At 38.7% G+C, this 26491-nt stretch overlaps 1 protein-coding gene and 1 pseudogene across 1 annotated transcript; one reads left to right on the forward strand and one right to left on the reverse strand.

The window, feature by feature from the left end:
* Nucleotides 1–1065: 1065 nt before the first annotated feature.
* LOC136279794 (uncharacterized) lies at nt 1066–1755 on the forward strand (annotated as a pseudogene).
* Nucleotides 1756–16343: 14588 nt separating this feature from the next.
* On the reverse strand, nt 16344–18276 carry LOC136283365 (CD59 glycoprotein-like). The gene is made up of 2 exons (XM_066172046.1): nt 18121–18276; nt 16344–17122 (listed from the first exon to the last, which is right to left on the reverse strand). The coding sequence occupies exons 1-2, from the start codon at nt 18164–18166 to the stop codon at nt 16791–16793; spliced, it is 378 nt and encodes a 125-aa protein (XP_066028143.1). The 5' UTR covers nt 18167–18276; the 3' UTR covers nt 16344–16790.
* Nucleotides 18277–26491: the final 8215 nt, after the last annotated feature.

Here is a 26491-nt window from a genome sequence, read left to right on the forward strand (position 1 = left end):
ACAGTTCTGTCAGGAAGAGGAGTTTGAACCTCTCAGTCGCACCACTTTATTCAAGATCCTAGAAGTCAGACAAGCCTCACAGAGAAAGTCGTTACAAGGCCTCGACAATACTGCTGCCGATGGCTCTGCTGATTTCCAGAAAATTGAAATGATTGTCGATGATCTAAAGAAGGAGGAATGAATAGGCAATGTTGCGCTGAGGTTAAGGAAAGGCTTCCGAGTGAAAAACGCTACTTAAAGACCAATTATCGCGTTCACTGCAATCCAGAGGAAGCTTTATGTCCTGATCATTGCCGCAAGTTCGCTTTAAGTGACGAACAAGATCCCGACTTCCAGGAGAAATGCTCTCATCAACACACAGAAAACTGTAACGAGTGTCAAAATCTGCGAAATGTCTTAGATGAAGTCGAAGACAAAGTTCGAGGTCCATTTTGGATCCCTTACGGCAGTGAACATCGAGACGATCTGCTATATGACTTCAAACTGGCACAGACAGATATTTTTGAGTGGAAGATTCACATTGTTCACTCTGTACACCAGGAAGCAGCAAAGCAAGATCAGCTGAGGACGATAAGTACTAACCTGAACTGTGCACTGGTAATAACAGACTGGGCAATGAAGTTCCTTCAGATTAAATATCGTGAGAAGCAGTCAGATTGGTTTGGCAAGAGAGGATTGACTTGGTACATCTCGACGGTGATCACACGTGATCCGAACCTTGAAGGAAGGCTAGAACTGCGGTCATATGCCCATCTGTTTGACGCATACCAGCAGGACTGGTTCGCCGTATGTTCCATCGAAGAAAGCACACTGAGAGAAATTAAGACCGAAAAGCCTCACATCACCCGGGTTTATCAGAGGTCAGACGAAGCTGTCTGTTATCATAATAACTCCCTCGTTGCTGCGGCAAGAGGAATTGGTAAGCGGGTTGGTTTGGACGTTTGTCGGTACGACTTTTCAGAGCCACATCATGGCAAGGATGTATGTGATCGAATTCTGTGTCCGATGAAAACATGCATCCAACGTTTCTGCAACGAAGGACACGACATTCTATTAGCGGGAGACATGAGGAGGGCACTTTCTGGAAAACCACTGAAAGGTACATCCGCATGCGTTTACGAAGTTGACGAAACGAAGATGACCCTAGAAGTGAACAAGATAGATGGTTTTAGCAAGCTTCACAATGTCCAGTTTGAGGAGAAAGGTATTCGTGTGAGGAGGTCGTACGGAATAGGGCGTGGTAAGGAAATCTCTTTTGACCAGCTGGTGTTAAAGGGCTAAGGGGACACTGGTATCATTGTTAGTGAAATATTTTCCCTCTTCATGATGCACGTGTTTATCAATGCTCAGATTCTGTGACAGAGAGTTCAGAAGAAGAGAATGACCGGGACGATTCGAATATAAGCATGTTTGAATGTTCCGATCCTGGATGCGTGAAGAGTTTCCAAACATTTTCAGAGCTCGAGTCACATTTGGACGTAGGGAATCATTGCGTCAAAGATGATGCCGTCAGAAACGCCATATGATAAGCTTCGTAGAGATTGGGTAGACAGGTTTACTACATCAGTCAACGTCACTGAAAATGAACCGTCTGAACCTAATATCCGCCAAAGTAAAAATGTCTCAATACCCGCGTTGCACACCGTCATTATGGGTTGGGCCCTACACTGGCCACGAGCAGGATCCACTAGATTCAGTGACAAAGTTAAGAAATATCTAACTGCAAAGTTTGACCTAGGGGAACAATCAGGCTAAAAGCTGACCCTCAGCAAATCTCAAATGATATGCGCAAGACAAGAGATGAGCAGAATAGAAGGTTGTTTGAATGAGACGAGTGGTTGACCAAGAGCCAAGTACAGGGTTTCTTTTCTCGCCTTGCAGCGAGCAGAAGAAGGCAACAAGCACACTCAGAAATCGAGCAAAATCCAAAGGAACTATTTCTGGAGGAAAAAGAAGCTGAAAGACAACAGCTGATGGCGCACATTTCTAACGAACTGAGGCCGCTACACCCTCTGTCTTACGACGCCTTTAACTTGTGCGAGTGTGCGAGGGATGATAAGCTGAGTCTTTTTAATGTTTCACTGCTTAAAGAAATCTTTCGCTTTTTTGAAATACCATTTAAATCAAGAGACAGGCAAAAGACCTGATTGAGCAACTGATGTCCTTTATACAAGAATGTCAATGCTTCAATGAAGTGTGACACACGGGCCGCGGTTGGGATTACTGTCAGCATGGAGCCCTGACAAACCATGGCCAGTGATAGGGCATTTAGAGTGAATTTGTTGGAGAGCAATGTGCACCGCCTCTAGGTACCCTGATCTACAGTTCTATATCGATGAATGAAATTGATATAATGTAATTAAACCTGTGAAAATCATTTTAAAATTGGCGCCTGTTATTTTGTAGTCATACCTGTAATGTCAAAACAAAAAAATCATAAGCCTACCGTGACCGTGAGTCATGTTGACCCTCACTCTATAGCATGTACGAGCATTTACAAAAGAGATTTTCTCTATTGCCTCCTCGAAATTTTCGCAATGATTTATGCCTTTAACTTAAATTACTAAATTCGCTTACCTACTTTTGGAAACGTTTATTAAATTAAATATACCAATTTCTATCAGTTGCATAATTTCTCAATTTCTTCCGGGAGATTTTCATACTCTCGATGGAGAAACATCAACATATCATGATATAAATGCCGAACTAAATGTTTCTTTAATTTGAGTTCACCAGCCGTGAGACAATATTTTAATGCTAGTATTGCGTGACTAGGCTAGTTCACGGCAGTCCACAGTCACGCTTAAAAATCTCTACGGCGTTAATCACGAGAACCAACTAGCTCACAATCAATTCCTCCGCCACAAAATGGAAAAATTGCGCAATAGTACCCAGTGGTCATTGGGCCCTCAACACAATGACAACTAACTGTGATCCAATGAGGTGTTCACATGCTGATCACGCGTGTTATCTTGATGATGATTGACGTTGTCATGCACAGACAGGGCCGGGTCACATGACGAATCACGAGATTTTTGCTTATAAAACTCCCTGGTCAATTGATTTGTATTTTAACGTATTTGGATTGTGATCTCCTGGAGCATTGTGGCGCAAACGCGCAAAATACTTACAGACGCATATACAAGTCGTATTAATCGCGGCTAATCCACACTGAAAGATGTTATTGAGCGGTAATTTTGGAAAGGATTGACTCGCGAACTCTTGAAAGCCATGAAAGCCTTGAATGCCTTGTATGCTAAGTACGCCAACGTCTTGAAAAACGTTCACTTGTTGAAAAAGCAAAATCTGAAATCTGAAACCAAACTGCATATACTCTATGCAATCTATTGAACAACACTACTACCGTGAGACCGAATAACGTAATTATAATGGACGCAAACTGCTTGTGAAGAAAGACGACATGCTGGATTCACTTGATGGCAAGGAACGTAGCTACGATATCAGTACGAATGATATTAATTTCACGATCAGGAAGGTGAATCTTATGTTTGTTTTCATTGTAGTTGTCTGGATATTCTTTTTTAATAAATACGTGATCCAAAACCCTGTGTTTTTTTGTGTATAATGTTATTATGTTAAATATTGTTTACGCAATTGTCTTGTCACAGGCGGCCCAAGCTCACGTCTCGAGAAAAAGCCAACGATTAATTCATGAACGCGTCACGCGTTGTGTGACTCGGTGTTAAGTTACGAGAGGAACTGCACGTTATAAGGAATAGTATGGGGAACGAAGTATGGTCGATTTACAACGACATATTTCGAAATATGAACATTTTTCTCGTAAAATCAATAAAAATTACTCATACCCTGTGCATCCGTTGTATTTTCTGGCGATTTCTGCCGTTTTAAGCTTGCTTTTCCATCACTGTTATTCATTACGTTGGTAAAATCTGTACAGACATCACACCAACCAACTCGCGCGCAAAGTAAGAAGACTATATTGAAGGCTTGAAATAATATTGCGATCGATTTTCATCAAGAAATGGGCCAGGAATATTCCACAATAGTGCAAATAATCGTGAAGGCGGATCGCAGAAAAGCGATTGCGTGACGCTCGGTAAGCTGTAAGATGACATGTTGTTATATACCAGACGTAAAAACTCTTCAGATTCTTAGTCTGCATTTTGTACCCACTCTGCAGCCTGCAGTCTATATTTTGTATCCTGTCTGCAGTCTGCTGTCTGCATTTTGTAGTAATAGGTATCCGTGGCACCAATACAGTTTATTTTTGGTTACATTTATTCGCAAAACAAACGTAATCTACCACAAAATACCTGTGAGTGAGGTAATTCGACATTTTCGTTCTTTCCCACATTAATATTCTTCTCTCCTTTTGTAAGAATGTAGACATCACTCACAATGTTTCAAGTAATCCACCCACCCTACAAAAAAGTAACTCTTGCATGCATAGCATGCCTATGTTTTGAAATAGGTGTAGACCCTTGGCCAGACTTGAGCGCACTATTTCAGTATACTAGTCCGACACCCATAGTATCACTACACTTGATTCCAAGGATCCAGTACCATCCAGGTATCCCAGTTACCCTGCTCACAGGGTCTAGTTGACGCGTATTATAACACGAACGCATGAAGCTAATTTGCATATAGGAATTATTAACGAAGTATTTTTCCGGAAAATTTGAGCCATTTCGTGAAAAAATGGCCAAAATGATGAATTATATCGATCTTGATACTCCATCAGATAATCTTTGCGGCACCTTCAAGTATTTTAGGGCTGTTACGCTTTAAAAACCTGTCTGCAAGTCGGACCGCCTTATCGTTGGTTTCAATCAAGATGGCGAATATTTATGAAATTCGCCAAGCTCTTTACGGAGCAGGATGAGGAGTGCCCAAAAGTTTTATTCTATGTTTAACTTTTAACGTTTCTAAGTACTCTTAAGCTGCAATAGACTTGACTCTAGATCAGGTCCCACATAAGAGAAAATAGCTTTCAACCGCATGTACCTCACTCCTCACAAATTTCAATGCTCACGATAAGGTATTCTGAAAGTTTCATAACTCGGTAAAAATTTTATAGAATGCGATCATTTTACCTTTAAAGTATTGAAATAAAGTCACTCTTAAATATGTAAAATAATCAGCTTTCTTGATCGGGAAATAGGGATTTGGTATCGCTCGATATTTATAGCTTAATAATAGGGGTCACAGAAGGCAAATTGGGCAGTTTTGGGGTGACCTTTAAAATTGTCTCATAAAAAATAAAAAGAATGAAAATGATCAAAATAAATGTGATATTTTTACATGGGATAGACTTTTCGACTTTCACTGGAAAACTTAGGGAAATCGGTGATCGGCCAAATTTGCCTTATCCGTTCTTACGCGGACAGCCTCTTAAACTATTTTATGGGTCACAATCATGAGAACCAAAGTGACGGTTAACAGAGATTTATTGTCGTTGAAAACCAAGGCCGGGTTGTTCAAAGCTGGGCTAAGATAACCCAGGGTTAGTGTAAAATTTTATTTAAGATCTGAAAGCTTGAAAAAAAATTCAGCTTAAATCTTTTTGTCCTCAATTTGTTGATTGAATGCTCTAAAAATAAATGAAGAAAATTGTCCTCAAACAGCTTTTGAACAGAGAAGTATAGAAACCTAGATTAAAATTTAACAGTGGGTTAGCGCTAATCGGCCTTCGAAGAACTGGGCCCAGAATACTAAAACGACCACGATATTAAGACGACCATGTAGCTAAAACAACCAAGTGGCTAAAAACGACCGTAAACTGAAATAATAATACAATTAACTCCTATTAATCGAGGCGAAAACTTCCGAAATATAAGATAAAAGCATGTGAAACAAATCTAACTTAATTAGAAAAAAAATTCATACTTTGTAAAAGCTGCAAAACAGTAGATTATGACTTGGTCTGTCTAGAAAAGCAGTTCCTTAATCAACGAACTAAACGAACTAATAAAGGCAACAAATGCGCACGCCAGAAACGTGATGGTGCTGGCCGTTGGCAGTGTTCCTCTATTACAGTGATCTCCGCGGCAGCAGTGGACAGAACACAAGTTTTGGGACGAATCGCCGCACTTCATTCGGTCGACAGCATCTTTGCACCATTGTTCGGTTTCAATACAACCCTTGGCATATAACGTTCCTCCCCAAAGTGTAAGTTTAAGTTGATACTTGGCACATGCACTCCATCCTAGCGAACAGGTTTGTTTCTTCGCTTCACTTCCACAGTGGCCCCAACTCTTGGCACTCATGCACTGGTAACACGTCAAGCACTGCCCTGAAAATGAAAGTTACATTATGAGACAAAATCAGTTATGAAAAGAGTAAGAGAAATGGTAAGTGTAAGTTTTTAGCCCGGTAAAGAAATAGAGAAAGATGTTTTTCGTCTCGTCACGAGTGTGGGACAAAGAAAAGATTCTGAGTCCTCATGAGGAATCCAACCTCAGACCTTCAGATTCCACGCTCCGATGCTCTATTACCACCACTCCAACATGTCAAAAATAGAGAATCGGAGAGGAATGTAGACCCGAAGATAATTATACACTTTTTAGTTCTTGCCGTGACACAACAAATGACGAAAAACGTCTCAAAATTATTTAACAGTTGCATCCACCTACGTGTAATTACTCGGGCTTTCCACGGGAAACACCCGAGTTGAAATTCCGGCTTTGTTTGTTTTTTTTTCGTACGGTCGCAAATCGCAGTCAAGTCCTCATCACGCATGGGTGACCTTTCGAGTCTGACTCATGCGGGACGTGTTGACTAATGAGCACACAGGATGGTGTAATGGCGGACGAAGAGAAGCTCTCGCGGCGCTCAAAATGCATGCAAAATATGCTCACATCGTTCGCGGTAGACCCACACTAAAAGATGTCGAACATTTTCGGAACGGGTCGGTCCGTGAATTTTATGAGATATCTCTCTATGAGCGAACATTTATGAGTGAACCTTTCATCGAGAAACATGCTCTATCGACTGAGCTATCTAATGTTAATCGAGAGAAGTATAGACGCAAATCTCATCGTGTATGTAGACGTGATCGTGAACCAAGCAGAATACCGATAGGAAGTTTGAAAATTTTAAGGAACAAGAGCAGAAAGGTTAGAAAAATTTGTCTATGCAATTTGTTTCCCATGTATCTTCATGTTATCTAGTACATTATACTGTTATGTTAACGCTAAAAAAACTATTAAATGAAAAGACATTTAACTTTACCTGTTGTGAAAGAATTCGTCAATGTATACGAAAGGTGAAATATTGTGCCAGTCGATATATAAAATTGTTTTCTTGTAACAAACTGATGTGTTCTTGCAAGAATGAGGCTCGTGTAGCAAATTATTGCAACTATAAATTAAGTAGAGACATAGAAAAAAATCTTGGCACTCCAACATATGTTGACCCTAACAAAATAATAGTAGCTTCCTATAGTCAAGGTAACGAGTTAGTTTTTGGACAGAATGCAGGACAACAATGTGTTGCAATGAGTTTGTGTTCTTTGATTTACAATGACACACAAGGGATCAGCTCCGCAAATGATCTTATACAAATAATGAATATTGAAAATCAGCTTTATTCAAGTTTGTCATGATTAGCCAGACAGGCATATTTAATGCAGTCAGAATTACCAACAGCATTAAATGTGTTTGATACTGATTATCAACTGGAATACAGTGAAAGCTACTCTGGTACTGTTCACCAAGAAATTGCTATAGAGGGATATCAGTACTGTACATCTTTACCAAGAGCCTTTGAGTCACTCATATTTGAAAGCTAGACCAATTTCATTTTAACAGTAGGGTGTATTACTTTAATAAAAATATGGGGTTCAAAATATTTGATTCTCATGTAAGAGATTTGTATGGTAGAGGGCAGCCTCAAGTTACATGTGTTCGTTCTTCTTGAAATAGTTAGTTGTTTTGGCCTTCTTACAGATGTAAACAGCAAAGAAAACAATGACACACCATACTGCAGTCTACAATGCGTTGGAGTGCAATTTGTGGTCTTTGAAAAAATTTACAAGGCTTATTTATTCCAAATTGCACGAGAAAAATCATGTGATAACGTGTTAATAATATACATGAAAAAATACGAGATAGCTAGTCATACTTATGCAGAGGCAAAGCGCGCGCATCAGGTGCAAAAATAACTTATTCAAACCTGCAAGTGACATTGTGCGTTCAGTCAAAACATGCCGTGGACATTTTCAGCTGTCTTTCTAGCCGTCTGAAGAGGTTTATGACAATTTGTGACAATTTGCCATGTAAACGTGTCAAGGTGGGGTAACCCGCCTAGCCGGGGTCGCGTTCATGGCAGAAAGCTCAAAAGCGAAACATGTATGTTTTAGAACTTTGTACATTTCCTAGCCGTCTCATGCCAGAAATCACCTGAAACCGCAACGGCCACACAAGGAGTGTAAAATGTTCACATTTCGGACTTATTCTGAAAGTGACTTATTCTTTTTCTGTTAACTTTGGCGCAGTACTTACGTTAGTCCCCGCATTTCATCTAGCGATTTTAGTATTTCCAATTTGTCATGGCATCGACTAAAAACCGCAAGGCCTTCAATTTGTTCCCTCTGAACCGCAAATCCGGCCAGAAATTGGGCTTCGTGTAGCCTCTTGTTTTCCGAGAGTTATGCATGAATAATGACGGATAGGAAACTAATTATTCAAAGTCTTACAGAAGTTCACTGAATATTGACATAGCGCTTTCAAAACTCTCAAACGTGATAGACATAATTAAGTCTTACCGACATAGGACAGTAGAATTAAAAACGAAACAACGCGGTATTAAGACAACGAAATGTTCATTTACATCAGCTAAAGTAATTATCGACAACGCTGGCGCATTTCATGTCAAAATCATCAACGTTAACTGTACTTTAATTGTGGAACAGAAGCCAAAGGCCCACTAATTTTGCATCGGGGTAGGGCCAAGTCGATTGGAACAGTTCAATAACTGTTTACTTCGCTTTTTTAAAATTACGACCAGCCGCAGCCTGCGGCGTAGCTCTCATATTGAATACTTCCACCGTGGCTGGGGAGGGTTATTTTTATTAGTCACTTTACTCAGGTGAATATTAGAGCATCTGCATGTCGTGTTATCCCCTTCATTAGACATTTCAAAAAGTATTACGCAACTTCCAGTTAAGAACTTATTATAATAAACTCGTGCGGGTGGCTACCAAGGTGTTTGGGACTATTTTATGGGTCGCAATCACGATAACCAAAGTGACGGTTAACGGAGATTTATTGTCGTTGAAAACCAGAATACTAAAACGACCACTATATTAAGACGACCATGTAGCTAAAACAACCAAGTGGCTGAAAACGACCGCAAACTGAAATAATAATACAACTAATTCCTATTAATCGAGGCGAAAACTTCCGAAATATAAGGTAAAAGCATGTGAAACAAGTCTAACTTAATTACAACTGAAATCGCGATGAAAACAAAAAAGCAAAGGAAAAAACTATGTTAAGAGATTCACGCAAATAGTCAATGGCCTAAGCGTTCTCAAACTAAAACATTTCCCATTTGCTTGGAGAATCCATTGAATTGTTTTCGTCATGTGATTTAGCCTCTTTAGCCCAGGTGGACTGGGAAGAGAAGCACCGCGGGGGACTCTTTGTTTATAAATACGATATCACCACAAGCGGTTATTACCTTCCTTTTCTCGGGCAAGTAAACTTACAGTTCATTGAAATCTTAAGACTAACCTTTACTTTTTCCAATTGAATTAAGTTTAGATACAACCAATCACAAAGATTAATTTGATCATCTGTCACGATTTTTGACCAATCACATTTCATGGGCGAGCTTGTAAATGTTTGAGTGATACACGTCTTTCTTCCCAGAAAGATGGAGCTTTTCCGAGAGTTCAGGAAGTTGATTTTCTGTCACGAAACAAGAGCTTAATTGTTTTGGCTTCCTTACAGATGTGAGCAGCAAAGAAAACATGATACGTCATACTGCAGTCTACGATCGTGTGTTCTGGGTGTTGGTAAATGACTCGACCCTTTTCCTTATAAGTCTTCTTAGTCATTTCCAAGTTATATCTGCTCCACAATGGCTGAGCTTGTCTTTCGATTTCCCAGTCTTTGATTGTACTGAGACTAGATTTGTTTTGCCATTTGAAGCATCTAAGAAGCACTCTCTGACAGCGTGTAAAGCTGTGTATAACTTCGCATTTTACGATTTGAAAATGGAATTTTTGAATGTTGTCTCCAAAGAATGGTTTCCAGTCGTTTGAAAACAGTAGCTCAAGTCATCTATTTAATTTCAAGTAAAGTGGTCACTCTTGTGGCTGGTGTTCAGTTCCCAGTTTCTGAACGTCCTATACCAGGAAAAGTAGCGAGATCCAAGAACACTGTGTAGCACATGAATTTTATTCTACGTTGTCCCCTATTAGCTCATATAGCTAAAGTGTATTGGCACTTGAATAAAGTTTATTAGTAATATTATTATTGCGTTCCTCCCTGCATACAAATGTGTCTCCCTTATTTCCGTATACTGAGTTGGCGTCAGCTAACTGGCTCTGACAGCAGTTTTTACTCCTCTCCGCCAAATACATCACTGATAATCAATAAATCTGTGAGTAATGATAGCATATTGTTATGTCTGTATGTATTTCATATCATATCTTTGTTTCAGCAATGTGTTCTCGATCGATCACCAGCAAACAAGAAACAAACCTAAGCTTTAAGAAAAATGAAATTAATGTGAAAATATGGGCCCGCTATAAAAATTGCCAGTCAGCTTGAGAGTTGCAATCTTGTAAGTTTATCCAAAAAAAAAGAGTTAAAAATAACTAATGGAGATTAAGATCATTAAAAAATCTCGATTTCAGCCTAAAGTTATTTGAATCAACAGGAAACAGCAAAACTCGCGACCTTGAAAAGCGCAGGCTATGAAAGGATGATCTAACGCTCGTGAATTCTGCTCTGAAGGAGCAGTGCTCTCCAAAATAAGGTGACTGGACGATGGTTCATGAAAAGGTCTAGATAGAAAAGAAAATCATTTGTTATGAACATATTACTTGGCAACATATTGCAACAAAGATTCTCGACCAAATCGAACCTGTTTGGGATGAAAAGAATAACTTGCGATCTTGACGAAGATCTTCGAACATTTGCGTCCAAAATATGGAAGCAAATGCTAATTTGCCGATTTGCTCTGGTGATAATATGCGATTTCCTTTCACGCGCGCGATTTCCGAAACCAAAACAAAAATAGCGGACAGTGATTATTCCATCCGTATAAAGCTTGCGAGAATTTCTGCTTACATTTTAAGTCTCCAATCAAGAGAAGATTCTGCCAGATTCCTCGCCCAGGCCAGTTCAAACAGCGGATATTAATATTTTGTCTATTTGCCTATTTTTCCCATCGGAATTTTTTGGGAAGGTTTTTTTCTGATCTCCGTTCTAATCGCTCTCACATTGTTAGCGGTTGCTTAGTTTTCTGTTTTTTACATGTGCCTTTGACTTAGGCTGTTTGATGTAAATTGCTTTTCAGTGTTTGACTTCGGTGACTCGTAGATAAGTACCGTTGCTCTTAACTACTGCTTACGTATTGTTATTTGCACCTACTTAGTATTCTAACTGTTCTTTTGGTCCAAAATAGAGGACTCCTCACCCTAACTGGCAGTTTCACGCTAATTTTGTTGGATTGTAAGTTTGTTAGCCTAACATGGCATGATTGATCGAACACATACGTTTATCTTTAGATTTTAGTTCATATTAAGGGAATTCCCAGCTTAACTGGTAGTCAGATCGAAAGATTGTACAGATAACGGCAATTTTTTCATGGACATCATCTAAGTGGCCGTGGTAACGAGTAAAGGCCTGGCCAAACGAACGCAGCATTTCAACGCAACATCTGACAACATCGTTGGATCGTTGATGATTTTAGATATATGAAATTCATATATTTGCACTGCGGTGAAGAGATGAAATTAAGAGATCCTTGCAGCTAAGAACACTACTGAAACGAGTAGTTGAAAATAGGACCTGAAAAAATTCAGGCCCGTACGGGATTTGAACCCATGACCTCTGCGATACCGGTGCAGCGCTCTATCAACTGAGCTAACAAGCCAACTGGGAGCTGGTCAATGTGTTGGGACCAAATAAACCATCCAAGTAATGAATGATGATTTTAGATATATGAAATTACGGGCCTGAATCCAAAAATTGTTGCAACAAAAAGTGCTCCATTTCACTTGGCCTGTCTAGAAGAGTAGTTCTTTAATCAACGAACTAAACGAATTAATAAAGGCTACAAATGTGCATGCCAGAAACGTGATGGTGCTGGCTGTTGGCAGTGTTCATCTATTACACCGGTCTCCACTGCAGCAGTAGGCGGAACACAAGTTTGGGGACGGATCGTTACAAAGATCCTTACGTTTCACAATATTTTTGCACCATTGTTCGGTGCTAGTACAACCCTTGGCATACAACGTTCCTCCCCAACTTGGAATTGTTTGTTGAAACTTGGCACATGTACTATGTAGTGGCGAACAGGTTTGTTTCTTCGCTTTACTTCCACAGTCATCCCAACTCTTGGCACTCATGCACTGGTAACACGTCAAGCAGTGCCCTGAAAATGAAAGTTACATTATGCGACAAAATCATTTATGGAGAGAATAAGAGAGGTGGTAAGTTTTGAGGTCGATAAAGAAATAGAGAAAGATGTTTTTCGTCTCGTCATGAGCGTGGGACAAAGAAAAGATTCTGAGTCCCCAAGAGGTATCGAAATTCCGCGCTCTGATGCTCTACCACTAAGCCTCAGAGACTCTACTGTAAGCGAGGTCTATTACGAATTTCATATGACACGCGTCCTACATACTAGGATCAGCAATGTCGATAGCGTCATGTTTATAAATAGAATAAGAGAAATGGTAAGTTTTGAGCTCGGTAAAGAAATAGAGAAAGATGTTTTTCGTCTTGTCACGAGCGTGGGACAAAGAAAAAATTCTGAGTCCCCATGAGGAATCGAGCCTCAGACCTTCGGATTCCGCGCTCCGATGCTCTACCACCACTCCAGCGTGTCAAAAATAGAGAATCAGAGAATAATGTAGACCCGAAGATAAATACTTTTTAGTTCTTGCCGTGACACTACAAAAGACGAAAAACATCTGAAAATCATTTAACAGTCATCCACCACTTTTCCTTGCAGAAATATCTCAGTAGAATTGATCTGCACATCATAAAAGCTTTGAGCAAAATTTTCTTCTTTGGAAAGAGAGTATTTTACCGTTTGAATCAGCGACCTATGCCAAAAAGAGCTGCTAAGTTTGCGAGGCGAGCAAGCTGCGAAGTCATTTAAGAGAATGATAGAACGGAGGAACGGTGGAACGGCGGAATATCTTAAGACGTGAAATTACGGAATATCCAAAAAAAAAAGAAGGATTGCCTTATTGTATGAAACAAAAGGCTCACAAAATGGAACTGCTATAAAATAAGAAAATAACAGTCGAAATTGTTGGCGCTCAGAGAATATGGGAACCATGAGGCTTTCGAGCCAGCTGCTTTTAATTATTATCAAATTACTTTTGTTATCGATATCATCATTTTCAATATGATTATTTGTTACCATTTAATTATTGGCCAAATATCACTATATTCTTGAATCTTCTTTCTCATGTGGAACAGTGTACTTATAACTATGAGGGATGCGCAGGGTTTTTTTTTTTTCGCATGGGAGACAAATATTCTGCAACACTACCTTCTGGCGTCATTGTACGACCTCTAGTTCTTTTCAACGCCATAGAAATTATATTATATCAGTAGCCACATGCCCATTTTAATTCTTGTCTTCAAGTTGATTTTCGCGCATCTATTTCGCTGCCATATGGCTATATGTTACACATATTTGGCAGCCGATTTTTCATATTTTGAGGTTTTAAAGATTTCATTTGATGTGAGCTTTCTGAGCGATTTTATTCTTTGTTCAAGTTGATTTCGCGTATCTGAATGGCTATACTTTACACATATTTGGCAGCTTATTAACTATATTTTGACGTTTTACAGATTCCATTTTAGTGAACTGACCTTTCTTTTTGTCACGCAAACACTTTGTGCGCTAATTTGCTCTTGGGGCGTGAATCTTTGAATTTTATACCCCTTGCGGCTTCGCAACTTGCTCAAATACTCCCCAATAAAACCGCCAGCTACGCACACCAGTTATTGCGACCTCGTATGTAAAATTGCCTATTTGCTACACAACAAATCCCTTAGCAAACTCGAGTTAACGCTTCAACAGTGTCTAGTTTTCAGAGGCCGTTCAAATCTTTTCCTCCGCCACAAAATGGAAAAATTGCGCAATAGTACCCAGAGGTCATTGGGCCCTCAACACCATCCAGAGGTCATTGGGCCCTCAACACCATGACAACTAACTGTGATCCAATGAGGTGTTCACGTGCTGATCGCGCATGTTATTCCTCGACACCATGACAACTAACTGTGATCCAATGAGGTGTTCACATGCTGATCACGCGTGTTATCTTGATGATGATTGACGTTGTCATGCACAAACAGGGCCGGGTCACATGACGAATCACGAGATTTTGCTTATAAAACTCTTTGGTCAAGTGTTTTTTTTTTTCAACGTAATTGGATTGCGATCTCCTGGAGCATTATGGCGCAACAGACGCATATACAAGTCGTATTAATCGCGGCTAATCCACACTGAAAGATGTTGTTGAGCGGTAATTTGGGAACGGATTGAGTCGCGAACGCTTAAAAGCCTGGAATGCCTTGTATGCTAAGTATGCCAATGTCTTAGTTGAAAAACGTTCACTTGTTGTAAAAAGCAAAATCTGAAATCTGAAACCAAACTGCATATACTCTATGCAATCTATTGAACAACACTGCTACCGTGAGACTGAAGAACATAACTATAATGGATGCAAACTGCTTGTGAAGAAAGACGACATGTTGGATTCACCTGATGGCAAGGAACGTAGCTACGATAACAGTACGAATGGTATTAATTTCACGATCAGAAAGGTGAATCTTAGGTTTGTTTTCATTGTAGTTATAAGGATATTCTTTTTTAATAAATACGTGATCCAAAACCCTGTGTTTTTTTGTGTATAATGTTATTATGTTAAATATTGTTTACGCAATTGTCTTGTCACAGGCGGCCCAAGCTCACGTCTCGAGAAAAAGCCAACGATTAATTCATGAACGCGTCACGCGTTGTGTGACTCGGTGTTAAGCTACGAGAGGAACTGCACGTTATAAGGAATAGTATAGGGAACGAAGTATGGTCGATTTACAACGATACATATTTCGAAATATGAACATTTTGTCGTAAAATAAATAAAAATTACTCATACCCTGTGTATCCGTTGTATTTTCTGGCGATTTCTGCCGTTTTAAGCTTGCTTTACCATCACTGTTATTCACGTCATCTACTTTAATTACGTTGGTAAAATCTGTACAGACATCACACCAACCAACTCGCGCGCAAAGTAAGAAGACTATATTGAAGGCTTGAAATAATATTGCGATCGATTTTCATCAAGAAATGGGCTAGGAATATTGCACAATAGTGCAAATAATAGTGAAGGCGGATCGCAGAAAAGCGATTGCGTGACGCTCGGTAAGCTGTAAGATGACATGTTATTATATACCAGACGTAAAAACTCTTCAGATTCTTAGTCTGCATTTTGTACCCACTCTGCAGTCCATATTTTGTATCCGGTCTGCAGTCTGCTGTCTGCATTTTGTAGTAATAGGTATCCGTGGCACCAACACAGTTTATTTTTGGTTACATTTATTCGCAAAACACACATAATCTACCACAAAATACCTGTGAGGTAATTCGACATTTTCGTTCTTTCCCACATCAATATTCTTCTCTCCTTTTGTAAGAATGTAGACATCACTCACAATGTTTCAAGTAATCCACCCACCCTACAAAAAAGTAACTCTTGCATGCATAACATGCCTATGTTTTGAAATAGGTGTATGCCCTTGGCCAGACTTGAGCGCACTATTTCAGTATACTAGTCCGACACCCGTAGTATCACTACACTTGATTCCAAGGATCCAGTACCTTCCAGGTATCCCAGTTATCCTGCTCACAGGGTCTAGTTGGTTCTGATGTAGCGTGTGAACGTCAGAACCTGATATGTGTAGTTGCATAAGTCTCGCGCAAAAGCTTGGGGCCTCGTGTGCCATGGGTTTTGTTCGCAATTTTTGGGATCCGATAAAGTAGTCTCTTTAAATCTTAAAGCATGTAATAATATTTTCAATCTATCGTACCTTAATGTCATGGGTTTACTGTATTGTGGGAAAATGCTGGAGTTCGAGGCTGATTTTGCTGTCTCGCCCAAAACACACGAAAAAGCTCTAGTCAGCGAGATATTCTAGAAGGATGGAGTGGCCTTGTGGAATTGGTCTTTTGTGGTTTGAGAAAACATTCTCAATTAAGCTCTATGGACTGGATGGTCGTGGGATACTATGCAGTCCTCTTGCCAGCAGCAGAGGGTAAATATGTTGTTGGTTGAACTGAACTAGATTTGATTTCACCTTCGACTGAAGGAAATGTTTATCAAAGAAAAGCAATGTAACAATTATGCAAAGATCATCGCAATGAAAACCTTAAACTACCCTTTATTAAAAAATGGAACAGCTTTTCGAAATAATCTGTTTCTTAGGCTCGGTTAACGTATTGCTTGCGATGTTTAAAAAAATGAAACATTGGAAAAGATATTAATAACAGCTGCTTTAGTTTCTGTCTATAGCTACAAAGTTCAACAACAACTAAGAAAACTGCATCTTTTCATTCTAATACAGCAAAGCCATTAAAGTGCATGCGATAAGAACAGCGGCGCTGACTTTCTGTAGTGTGGCAACGTTACACAGGTCACCGGAGCAACAATCCAGTTTACACTTTTCCTTGTCTTTACAGAAGTCGAGTGTGCTCAGGTCAGTATCGCAAGCTTCTTTAGTCAAACACTCTTTGTAATATACTTCAATGGATGCACCTTCAACTTTTAGGTCTGCAGATGCTTTGGAGCAGCGATCGTATCCGGCAGGACAATCCATTTCTGTTTTGATGTCCTTACAGTCATCCCAACCTTTGGTGGTCAAACATTTGTAACACTTCAAGCCGTATCCTAAGGTAGGAAAAGATGTTTTTAATTCATTGGCAGCTCTTCAGATCTAGTTTCAGTTGTGAAATGCTATGCGAAATTGTTTCCAAAGTTATATTGAAATAGCTGCATGTTATTCACTTTGATTCATACAGATTTTTGGATCCTTTCAAGAGAAAAAAATGGGACTCGTGATTCTGTCTTAAAGTTGAGATGAATCATCATGGAATTACTTCTTTAAAACAAAGGAGAACAAACAACTTATTGGGTAACATTGTAGTTTCTTCATCTTTCCATCTTCAATAAGATGGGTTATGGCGACGACAGTGCGACACAACCGGGACGAGAAGTTACCGCTAGATAGTGAATGGTTTTAGCTTAAGTATCATCTTCTCAAACATCCGCGCGATTAGCGTATTTCGAAACATCATCTGTGATGTACGCCCATAACGAAATTTACACTCAATACGAAAATTAGCAGTTGCCTCTCCTAGCATACGTTTAAATAAAACGGAAAATAAAGAATTCTGTAGCGACAGCTACATAATTTCATCGACGCAATGTTGTTGGGAAAAAAATGAAGAATTGACTAATAAGCACTTTGTTGCGCAATTTTTTCTACCATATCTTAATCAGTCAATTTACTGCTTTCCAAAGGCGAGCAAAGCATAATTGACGAAGCTGGACTCAAAATAACCTTGGAATCCGTCAGTTTGATGTTCAGTGAGTCATCACACGCTAGAAATGGGCGCTGGCTGAATGTAAATTATTTGTATGTTTTCCAGGATTTCAAGTGTAAATGTGTAAATAATCGCACCTAATCCCTCAATTTTCTTTATGCCGAGAACCGTGCACTAATTCTAATTAGTAAATTCCGAACAAAACCAGGTAATGAAGGAAAATTGAAGATATAAACCGACCACAACTCGTCGTGCGCCAAGAGCCGAGCGCGTGCATTTTACCCAAGCTTGTAACTTAAGCAACAGTAAAATTGGTCGGTGAAAAAAAGTACTTGAACTTACCAACAGAAATGCAGAGGAAAAAGGTGATGACGAAAAGTAACTTCATCTTACAACTTGAATGCCTCTCCTTTATTTTCGACCGGAACGCCAAAAAGTAGATTGTATGATAAAGTCGGACGCCCTCTGATGAAGTCCAAGGACTAACCTTTACTTTTTCAAATAAAATTATGGTTAGATCCAACCAATCGTAAGGATTGATTTGATTATCTGTCATGATTTGTAACCAATCACATTTCATGGGCGAGCTTCTTGTTGTTTGATTGATAGGCGTCTTTCTTCCCTGAAAGATGGAGCTTTTCCGAGTTCAGGAAGTTGATTTTCTGTCAGGAAACAAGAGCTCAGTTAATTGTTTTGGCCTCCAGCAAAGTAAACATGACACGCCATACTGCAGTTCTGAGTGTTAGTAGAAGACTCGACCCTTTTCCTATTTTTTCAATGTTTTTGTCCAAGCTCTTGGCAAGCGTTAACTTCACTTTGTGACATGAAGCCCTTGCGATAACGAAGTATTTAAAGGTTATCATGTAGTTTAATAATTATCCCTCCGCCCGTAATAAAGAGGATACGACTCAACAGGGCGGAAGAGTTTCACATTAGGTATGTACACGATGCAAAAAGTGCGAATCGGACTTAAAGTAGGCATCGCTGCGACGACAATAAAATTTTATCAGTGTTGTGTCAAAATTTCCTTCAGAAGTTCGCTGCATATGACAAGAGCTTGACGCAACTCGCCCATATTAGCATTTCTGACAGGTCGCTTTATGTTCTTTCTGACCTTTCTGGTTTAAAGTAAAAGCAAGAAACAGATTTTTGTCCAAATTGATAACTTTCTTATTGGATCGATCATAACGCAATACAAGCATTAACTATTATATAAATTAATGTTTATAAGCAGGGAACAAGTTGTATAGTTTTAGGATTCAAATTATTTGGTAAAGCTCAAAATGAAATGTTATACTCGTGTTTTATTTAAATAACGTTGTATCGTTGAGAAAAAAATGCAAATGAATAAGTTCTAGTGTCGATGTCAATTGAGATCAGGTTGTTTTGAAAAACGAGTAATTCTACTTTGTCGAAAAAGCTAATTTTAATGAGTTGCGTTTAAATTTTCTTAAGGAACAAGACTGAGCAAGAACATAGAAGTTGGAGTAATGAGCTAGTTATCTGTCCATGCTGAGTGACTCTGGTAACATGTGGAACTTGAAAAGGTGGGCCTAAATTTGCGCAGGTTTTTAAAAGTGCAAGGAGGACTTAGAATAAAAAATTTTAAAAATTTTAAAAATTGACTCTTTGAGATTTTCCCGGCAGAGTATGTATATGCTGCAAATGAAAAAAAATTAGTACTTTTCCGGAATAAATTGCAAATGAGTTCTGATGTTGATGTCGGTTGAGATCAGCTGGTTTACTGGAAGAGATAATTCTAGCTATCCTGCATAACAAACAACCCAATTTTGAATTACTGAGTTAATCCTAAACCTTAAGACTGGACTAGCACCAAACTTATCCTTACGGTATTATTGTTAAATCTTGAATCAAACATTAAGGTCTTACTTAAAATGAACATGGGGAGATACTGAGTCAAACAGATATGCTCTTAGATGCGTGATGAACCGTTAATTTGGCGTATGCAGAACGTGTTTATTTGCGGACTTAATTAATGGTTAAGCGATGGTGTATACAACGGAGAGCGGGTGAAACATAGTACTAGCGCTGTATGGATTTTGTCGTTCGCAAACGTGAATACGATTATTTTAGTTAACTTACAATGATTTTTTTTTCTTGGACTAAAAGAAGGAAAAACAATCGAAAGAAATGGTTCGCTTAATTTCTTTTGTCTTGTGCCGTGAACTGCATTTTTGAGACTTTGGACAATCAAGTTGGACAACTGATATGCGTTTGAAAACACCTTCCGCATTCGTCCCTTGGATCATTTGCCGCTTACTTGTCGTTTTGTCCTAGGAAGATTTTTTTAACAATGCCCCACGACGAGCAAATTCAGAAAAGTCTCACGAAGCCAAGTGTTCACTGATAACCAAAAAATTGCCTTGGAAAACCGCCGGTGGACTTTTGAGAGAGTTATAAATTTAGTTTTTTTAATCAGTGAAGCTTTTACATTCGAATCAAGTTCGGATTATAAGTAAATCCTTTTTACGTTATTGAACCGTTTTAACCTGTCAAAGGAAGAACTTATCCAGCAAGATTTTCTGTATATGAATCATGCGTATTTAAGACATTTTTTCAGAACGTTTTCATCTCGTTGTGATTGATTATTTTGTTAGACATGCACTCGTTGTTGTTGATATTAATTACGTCTGCCAAACTTCAGTAGAAGTACTTTTAGAAGTAGAATTTTTCGGGTGACAAGAGAAATAAAATGCTTCTGGTTATGCTGAAATTATATCTGTCACCATTGACTTGCAAGTTAGGATATTTTAATCGATCGTTTTGTCAGTTTATAGCTCGGGTGACTTGGTTTAAAAATAAATAATTTCTCCCTATGAAAAGAGACATTCAATTTGCTGTGTTTAGTACCTGGTCTTAGAGTGTGCAGGCCCAACTGAGAAATATGGAATTACAGGAAGTTGGATTACTGTGTTTTCTTAGTAGCAAGGTAGAGGGAGTTCAACAGGGCGAAAAACGTTCGGTTTTTAACATGTTATGTACAGAAGGCAAGCCAAAGGCTCGATTAAACACAACTAAGAATATAATCGATTGCCTCGCAAAAACCGCGTGTCGAGAGTATTTTTGATGCAATTTTCAATATGAGCAAAGCAAAATATTTTTCTATTAGGGTATAGCATGTTCTTACCCATCCTCCTTGATAACTGTTTCGCGTGCGTAAAATAGTTCATTTCTTCCTTGAATACCTCTGTTGTTTTTTATCCTAAAAAGTTTTCAAAAGACGCGTTTTGCAAAACTTGCTTAACGTTTTCTTCTGTGCGCATCTTTATGTTTTAAAGGCCTGCTTCTTATATGACAAGTTATTGACTTACTCCTAACGTTCCCAGCTTAGAATTAATTCTTTTCTTTATGTCAGATGACGAACGAGGAGATACTCTCAACTTTGTTCCTCTTTTATTCCCGCAGAGGTCTGAGTACGAGCAAACCGTATGTCTCTGTCATGTTCATTTATCCTTTCTCGCATTGATCTCCCTGTTTCACCGATGTACACTTTGCCGCATTCACATGGGATCTTGTAAACGAAACCGTTTTTTTTTTGTTGATTCCAGGGCGTCTTTAAGTCGTACTAAATGAGACCTAAGTATTGTGTCAGACTTTTAAAACGGTCCGTATGCCTTGATGTTGTAGGCAGCGGCGAAGAACCTCTGATACACCCTTTATGTAAGGAAGAACGGCAGTAGATTTAAATTCCTGCGCGGGTTTTTTGTTGACTGTTGATCTGCCATCTTGACTTGCAAATTAAGATAGTCCAATCGATCGCTTTGTCAGTTTAGCTCAGGTAAGAGAAAATAAAGAAACAATTATTTCCCTTTGGTTTTTTGCGAAAACTTGTCTTTTGCACGTTAAAAAGAACAAAACAAAACAAAACAGGTCCCACTTTACCTTAGGGAGGTCCCAAGGTTTGTATTTAGTACGTAGACATAGTTATGGATGTCAGCATGATGGTAATTGTTCTTTTCCAGTGCAGTTTTGATATGTAACTTTGAAAATATTTCTGTTTCTGCGAATTCACTACTAATTTAGGCAATGAGGATTGATATAATGCAAATATTCCCATCCCGCTGTTAAAAGACTTATAAACATTCAAAAACAAGAGAATACGATTCATACATCTGTTTGTCTTTAAATCACTGAAGGTAAGTATTCGAATGGTGCACGAGAAAAACATTTAGAAATTTGTTTCGATAATGAGCGGTAACAGTTTTTAAAAACTAGTTTAAATTTTGAACACCGGAAACTGCAACAACAGATGATATCGACAAGATATGACCAGACGAAAATACACCTTTCTCTATTTCTTTACCGAGCTCAAAACTTACCATCCCTTCCTCACCGTGGAGTCTCTGTAGCTCAATGGTAGAGCATCGGAGCGCGGAATCCGAAGGTCTGAGAGTCGATTCCTCATGGGGACTCAGAATTTTCTCTTTGTCCCACGCTCGTGACAAGACGAAAACATCTTTCTCGATATCGAGATCGTTATCCGCGTTATCATTCGAGTTATGGAAAAGAATAACTTCCCAGCGTGGTGCGAAATTAAAAATAGACTAAAAAAACAATCATGGGTCACAGGGATAAGTTCCGCTTACAGTTTATATTCTGTTGTTTAAAAATAAATAAAAAGTTCTCTGTATAGAGTTTAGCTACTGTTATATGCTAATACATAAAGTGAACTCATTGTAGGTTATTAGGATGCTAAATTTAACGCAAACATGAGTTTAATTTTCCACAACAATTCTCTTCCAAATAGATCTTGAAGAACACTATCTCCACTTGTATTTGGTGGCAGGAGTAAACGATGTTGGTGTCTATTACACCAACTAGACCCTGTGAGCAGGGTAACTGGGATACCTGGATGGTACTGGATCCTTGGAATCAAGTGTAGTGATGCTATGGGTGTCGGACTAGTATACTGAAATAGTGCGCTCAAGTCTGGCCAAGGGCATACACCTATTTCAAAACATAGGCATGCTATGCGTGTAAGAGTTCCTTTTTTGTAGGGTGGGTGGATTACTTGAAACATTGTGAGTGATGTCTACATTCTTACAAAAGGAGAAAAGAATATTAATGTGGGATAGAACGAAAATGTCGAATTTCCTCACTCACAGGTATTTTGTGGTAGATTATGTGTGTTTTGCGAATAAATGTAACCAAAAATAAACTGTATTGGTGCCACGGATACAATACAATACAATACAATACAATACAATATTTATTTTGCCATATACGACATTTACAGATGGAAAAAAAAAATGAAGAAAATTGATGACAAAGAATAAATGGCGAGAAAACCTGGAAGAAACCACGAGGCTTATAACAAGTCAGGCTTTCTCACTTAAAATAACTAATCTTATATTAGAATTACAATATGGACTTATGGTAATTAACTTTGACCGCGCACACATACACACACACACACACGCACACACATATTAAGTAAGTTAGTTAAGAATTACTGCCTTACAGAAGTTAATACCTAGAGAGAAGAAATTCCTTAAGCTTTCTTTTAAAAGAAGCGGAGGAGGGAGAACTAGTTATGTCAGAATTTAGCGAATTATAAAAGTTTGGACCTTGAAAGTAAATTGAAAACTTCCTGGTGTTCGTTCTGCACAGTGGCAAGCGGAAGGACTGAGCATTCCTAGTATTGTAATTGTGGATTTGACTATTCAGTAAAAAAAAGTTATTGAATTTGGAAGGGAGTGTAGAGTTCACGAATGAAAACATAAAAGTACCTAATTGAAACGAATGGATATCATGAAATTTTAAGAGTTTAAGTTCCTTAAAGATAGGGCCAGTATGGGCAATGTATGTAGAATTGCTTACTTTTCTTAACGCACGTTTCTGTAAGGTTACAATTCTTTGAAGGTTTGACTTATAGGTACCAGCCCAAGCTAAATTGCAATAATACAAATATGGAAGGATCATAGAATTGTATAAAGTACGAAGGGAGTGAGTAGAGAGAAAAAACCTAGATTTATGAATAACACCTATAGATTTGGATAATTTATTTGCTGTTAAGGATATATGCGATTTCCAGGTCAAATTGTCATCTAATAAAACACCCAAAAACATGGTCTCAGAAACACGAAGAATAGGCTGCTCATTTATGAAAACTTGAAATTCAAAGGATTGCTTCTTTTGCCAAGGCTTGAATACCATAAAATTAGTCTTGGCTAAATTCAAGGAGAGCCGGTTTGCTGCAAACCAGGTTGACAATTTGTTTAATTCTCTATTTAATGTGTTAATTAGGTAAACAGGATCATTATGGGAGATAAATAAGTTTGTATCATCAGCAAACAAGATTGCATCAAGCAGGGAAGCATTGTTCAAATCATTAACATACAGGATAAAAAATAAGGGACCAAGAATAGAACCTTGAGGCACCCCACAGGGAATCCCCTGTTAGTACAAAATGCAGACAACAGACTGCAGACCGGATACAAAATATAGACTGCAGACTGCAGAGTGGGTACAAAATGCAGACTAAGAATCTGAAGAGTTTTTACGTCAGGTATATAATAACATGTCATCTTACAGCTTACCGAGCGTCACGCAATCGCTTTTCTGCGATCTGCCTTCACGATTATTTGCAGTATTGAGGAATATTCCTGGCCCATTTCTTGATGAAAATCGATCGCAATATTATTTCAAGCCTTCAATATAGTCTTATTACTTTGCGCGCGAGTTGGTTGGTGTGATGTCTGTACAGATTTTATCAACGTAATAAAAGTAGATGATGTGAACAACAGTGATGGTAAAGCAAGCTTAAAACGGCAGAAATCGCCAGAAAATACAACGGATACACAGGGTATGAGTAATTTTTACTGACTTTACGAGAAAAATGTTCATATTTCGAAATATGTATCGTTGTAAATCGACCATACTTCGTTCCCTGTACTATTCCTTATAACGTGCAGTTCCTCTCGTAACTTAACACCGAGTCACACAACGCGTGACGCGTTCATAAATTAATCGTTGGCTTTTTCTCGAGACGTGAGCTTGGGCCGCTTGTGACAAGACAATTGCGTAAACAATATTTAACATAACAACATTATACACAAAAAAACACAGGGTTTTGGATCACGTATTTATTAAAAAAAGAATATCCATACAACTACAATGAAAACAAACGTAAGATTCACCTTTCTGATCGTGAAATTAATACCATTCGTACTGTTATCGTAGCTACGTTCCTTGCCATCAAGTGAATCCAACATGTCGTCTTTCTTCACAAGCAGTTTGCATCCCTTATAGCTATGTTCTTCAGTCTCACGGTAGTTGCGTTGTTCAATAGATTGCATAGAGTATATGCAGTTTGGTTTCAGATTTCAGATTTTGCTTTTTACAACAAGTGAACGTTTTTCAACTAAGACATCGGCATACTTAGCATACAAGGCATTCAAGGCTTTCATGGCTTTCAAGCGATCGCGACTCAATCCGTTCCAAAATTACCGCTCAATAACATCTTTAAGTGTGGATTAGCCGCGATTAATACGACTTGTATATGCGTCTGTAAGTATTTTGCGCGTTTGCGCTATAATGCTCCAGGAGATCGCAATCCAAATACGTTGAAATACAAAACAACTGACCTAAGAGTTTTATAAGCAAAATCTCGTGTTTGTCATGTGACCCGGCCCTGTCTGTGCATGACAACGTCAATCATCATCAAGATAACACGCGTGATCAGCATGTGAACACCTCATTGGATCACAGTTAGTTGTCATGGAGTTGAGGGATAACACGCGTGATCAGTATGTGAACACCTCATTGGATCACAGTTAGTTGTCATGGTATTGAGGGCCCAATGACCTCTGGGTACTATTGCGCAATTTTTCCATTTTGTGGCGGAGAAAAAAAAAAAAAACTAGACCCTGTGAGCAGGGTAACTGGGATACCTGGATGGTACTGGATCCGTGGAATCAAGTGTAGTGATACTACGCGTGTCAGACTAGTATACTGAAATAGTGAGCTCAAGTCTGGCCAAAGACATACACCTGTCTCAAAACATAGGCATGCTATGCATGCAAGAGTTGTTTTTTGTAGGGTGGGTGGATTACTTGAAACATTGTAAGTGGTCTACATTCTTACAAAAGGAAAGAAGATTATTAACGCGGGAAAGAATGAAAATGTCGAATTACCTCACACACAGGTATTTTGTGGTAGGTTATGTGTGTTGTGCGAATAAATGTAACCAAAAATAAACTGTATTGGTGCCGCGGATACCTGTTAGTCCAAAATGTAGACAGCAGACTGCAGACCGGATACAAAATGCAGACTGAGAATCTGAAGAGTTTTTACGTCTGGTATATAATAACATGTCATCTTACAGCCTACCGAGCGTCACACAATCGCTTTTCCGCGATCAGCCTTCACGATTATTTACACTATTGTGGAAAATTCCTGGCCCATTTCTTGATGAAAATCGATCGTAATATAATTTCAAGCCTTCAACATAGTTGGTTGGTGGGATGTCTGTACAGATTTTACCAATGTAATAAAAGTAGATGACGTGAATAATAGTGATGGTAAAGCAAGCTTAAAACGGCAACAATCGCCAGAAACTACAACGAATACACAGGGTATGAGTAAGTTTCATTGATTTTACGAGAAAAATCTTCATATTTCGAAATATTTATTGTTGTAAATCGACCATATTTCGTTCCCTATTCCTTATAACATGTTTAAATTTTCAACG

The sequence above is a fragment of the Pocillopora verrucosa genome, chromosome 1, assembly GCF_036669915.1.
Source record: "Pocillopora verrucosa isolate sample1 chromosome 1, ASM3666991v2, whole genome shotgun sequence".
NCBI lineage: Eukaryota > Metazoa > Cnidaria > Anthozoa > Scleractinia > Pocilloporidae > Pocillopora > Pocillopora verrucosa.

What these genes read in the sequence shown, in the direction of transcription:
- LOC136283365 (XM_066172046.1), bottom strand. Translation starts at nt 18,166, where the DNA reads ATGAAGTTACTTTTCGTCATCACCTTTTTCCTCTGCATTTCTGTTG. An exon ending in TTTCCTCTGCATTTCTGTTG is followed by an intron (nt 17,123 to 18,120) that starts GTAAGTTCAAGT and finishes TTCCTACCTTAG; the next exon opens with GATACGGCTTGAAGTGTTAC.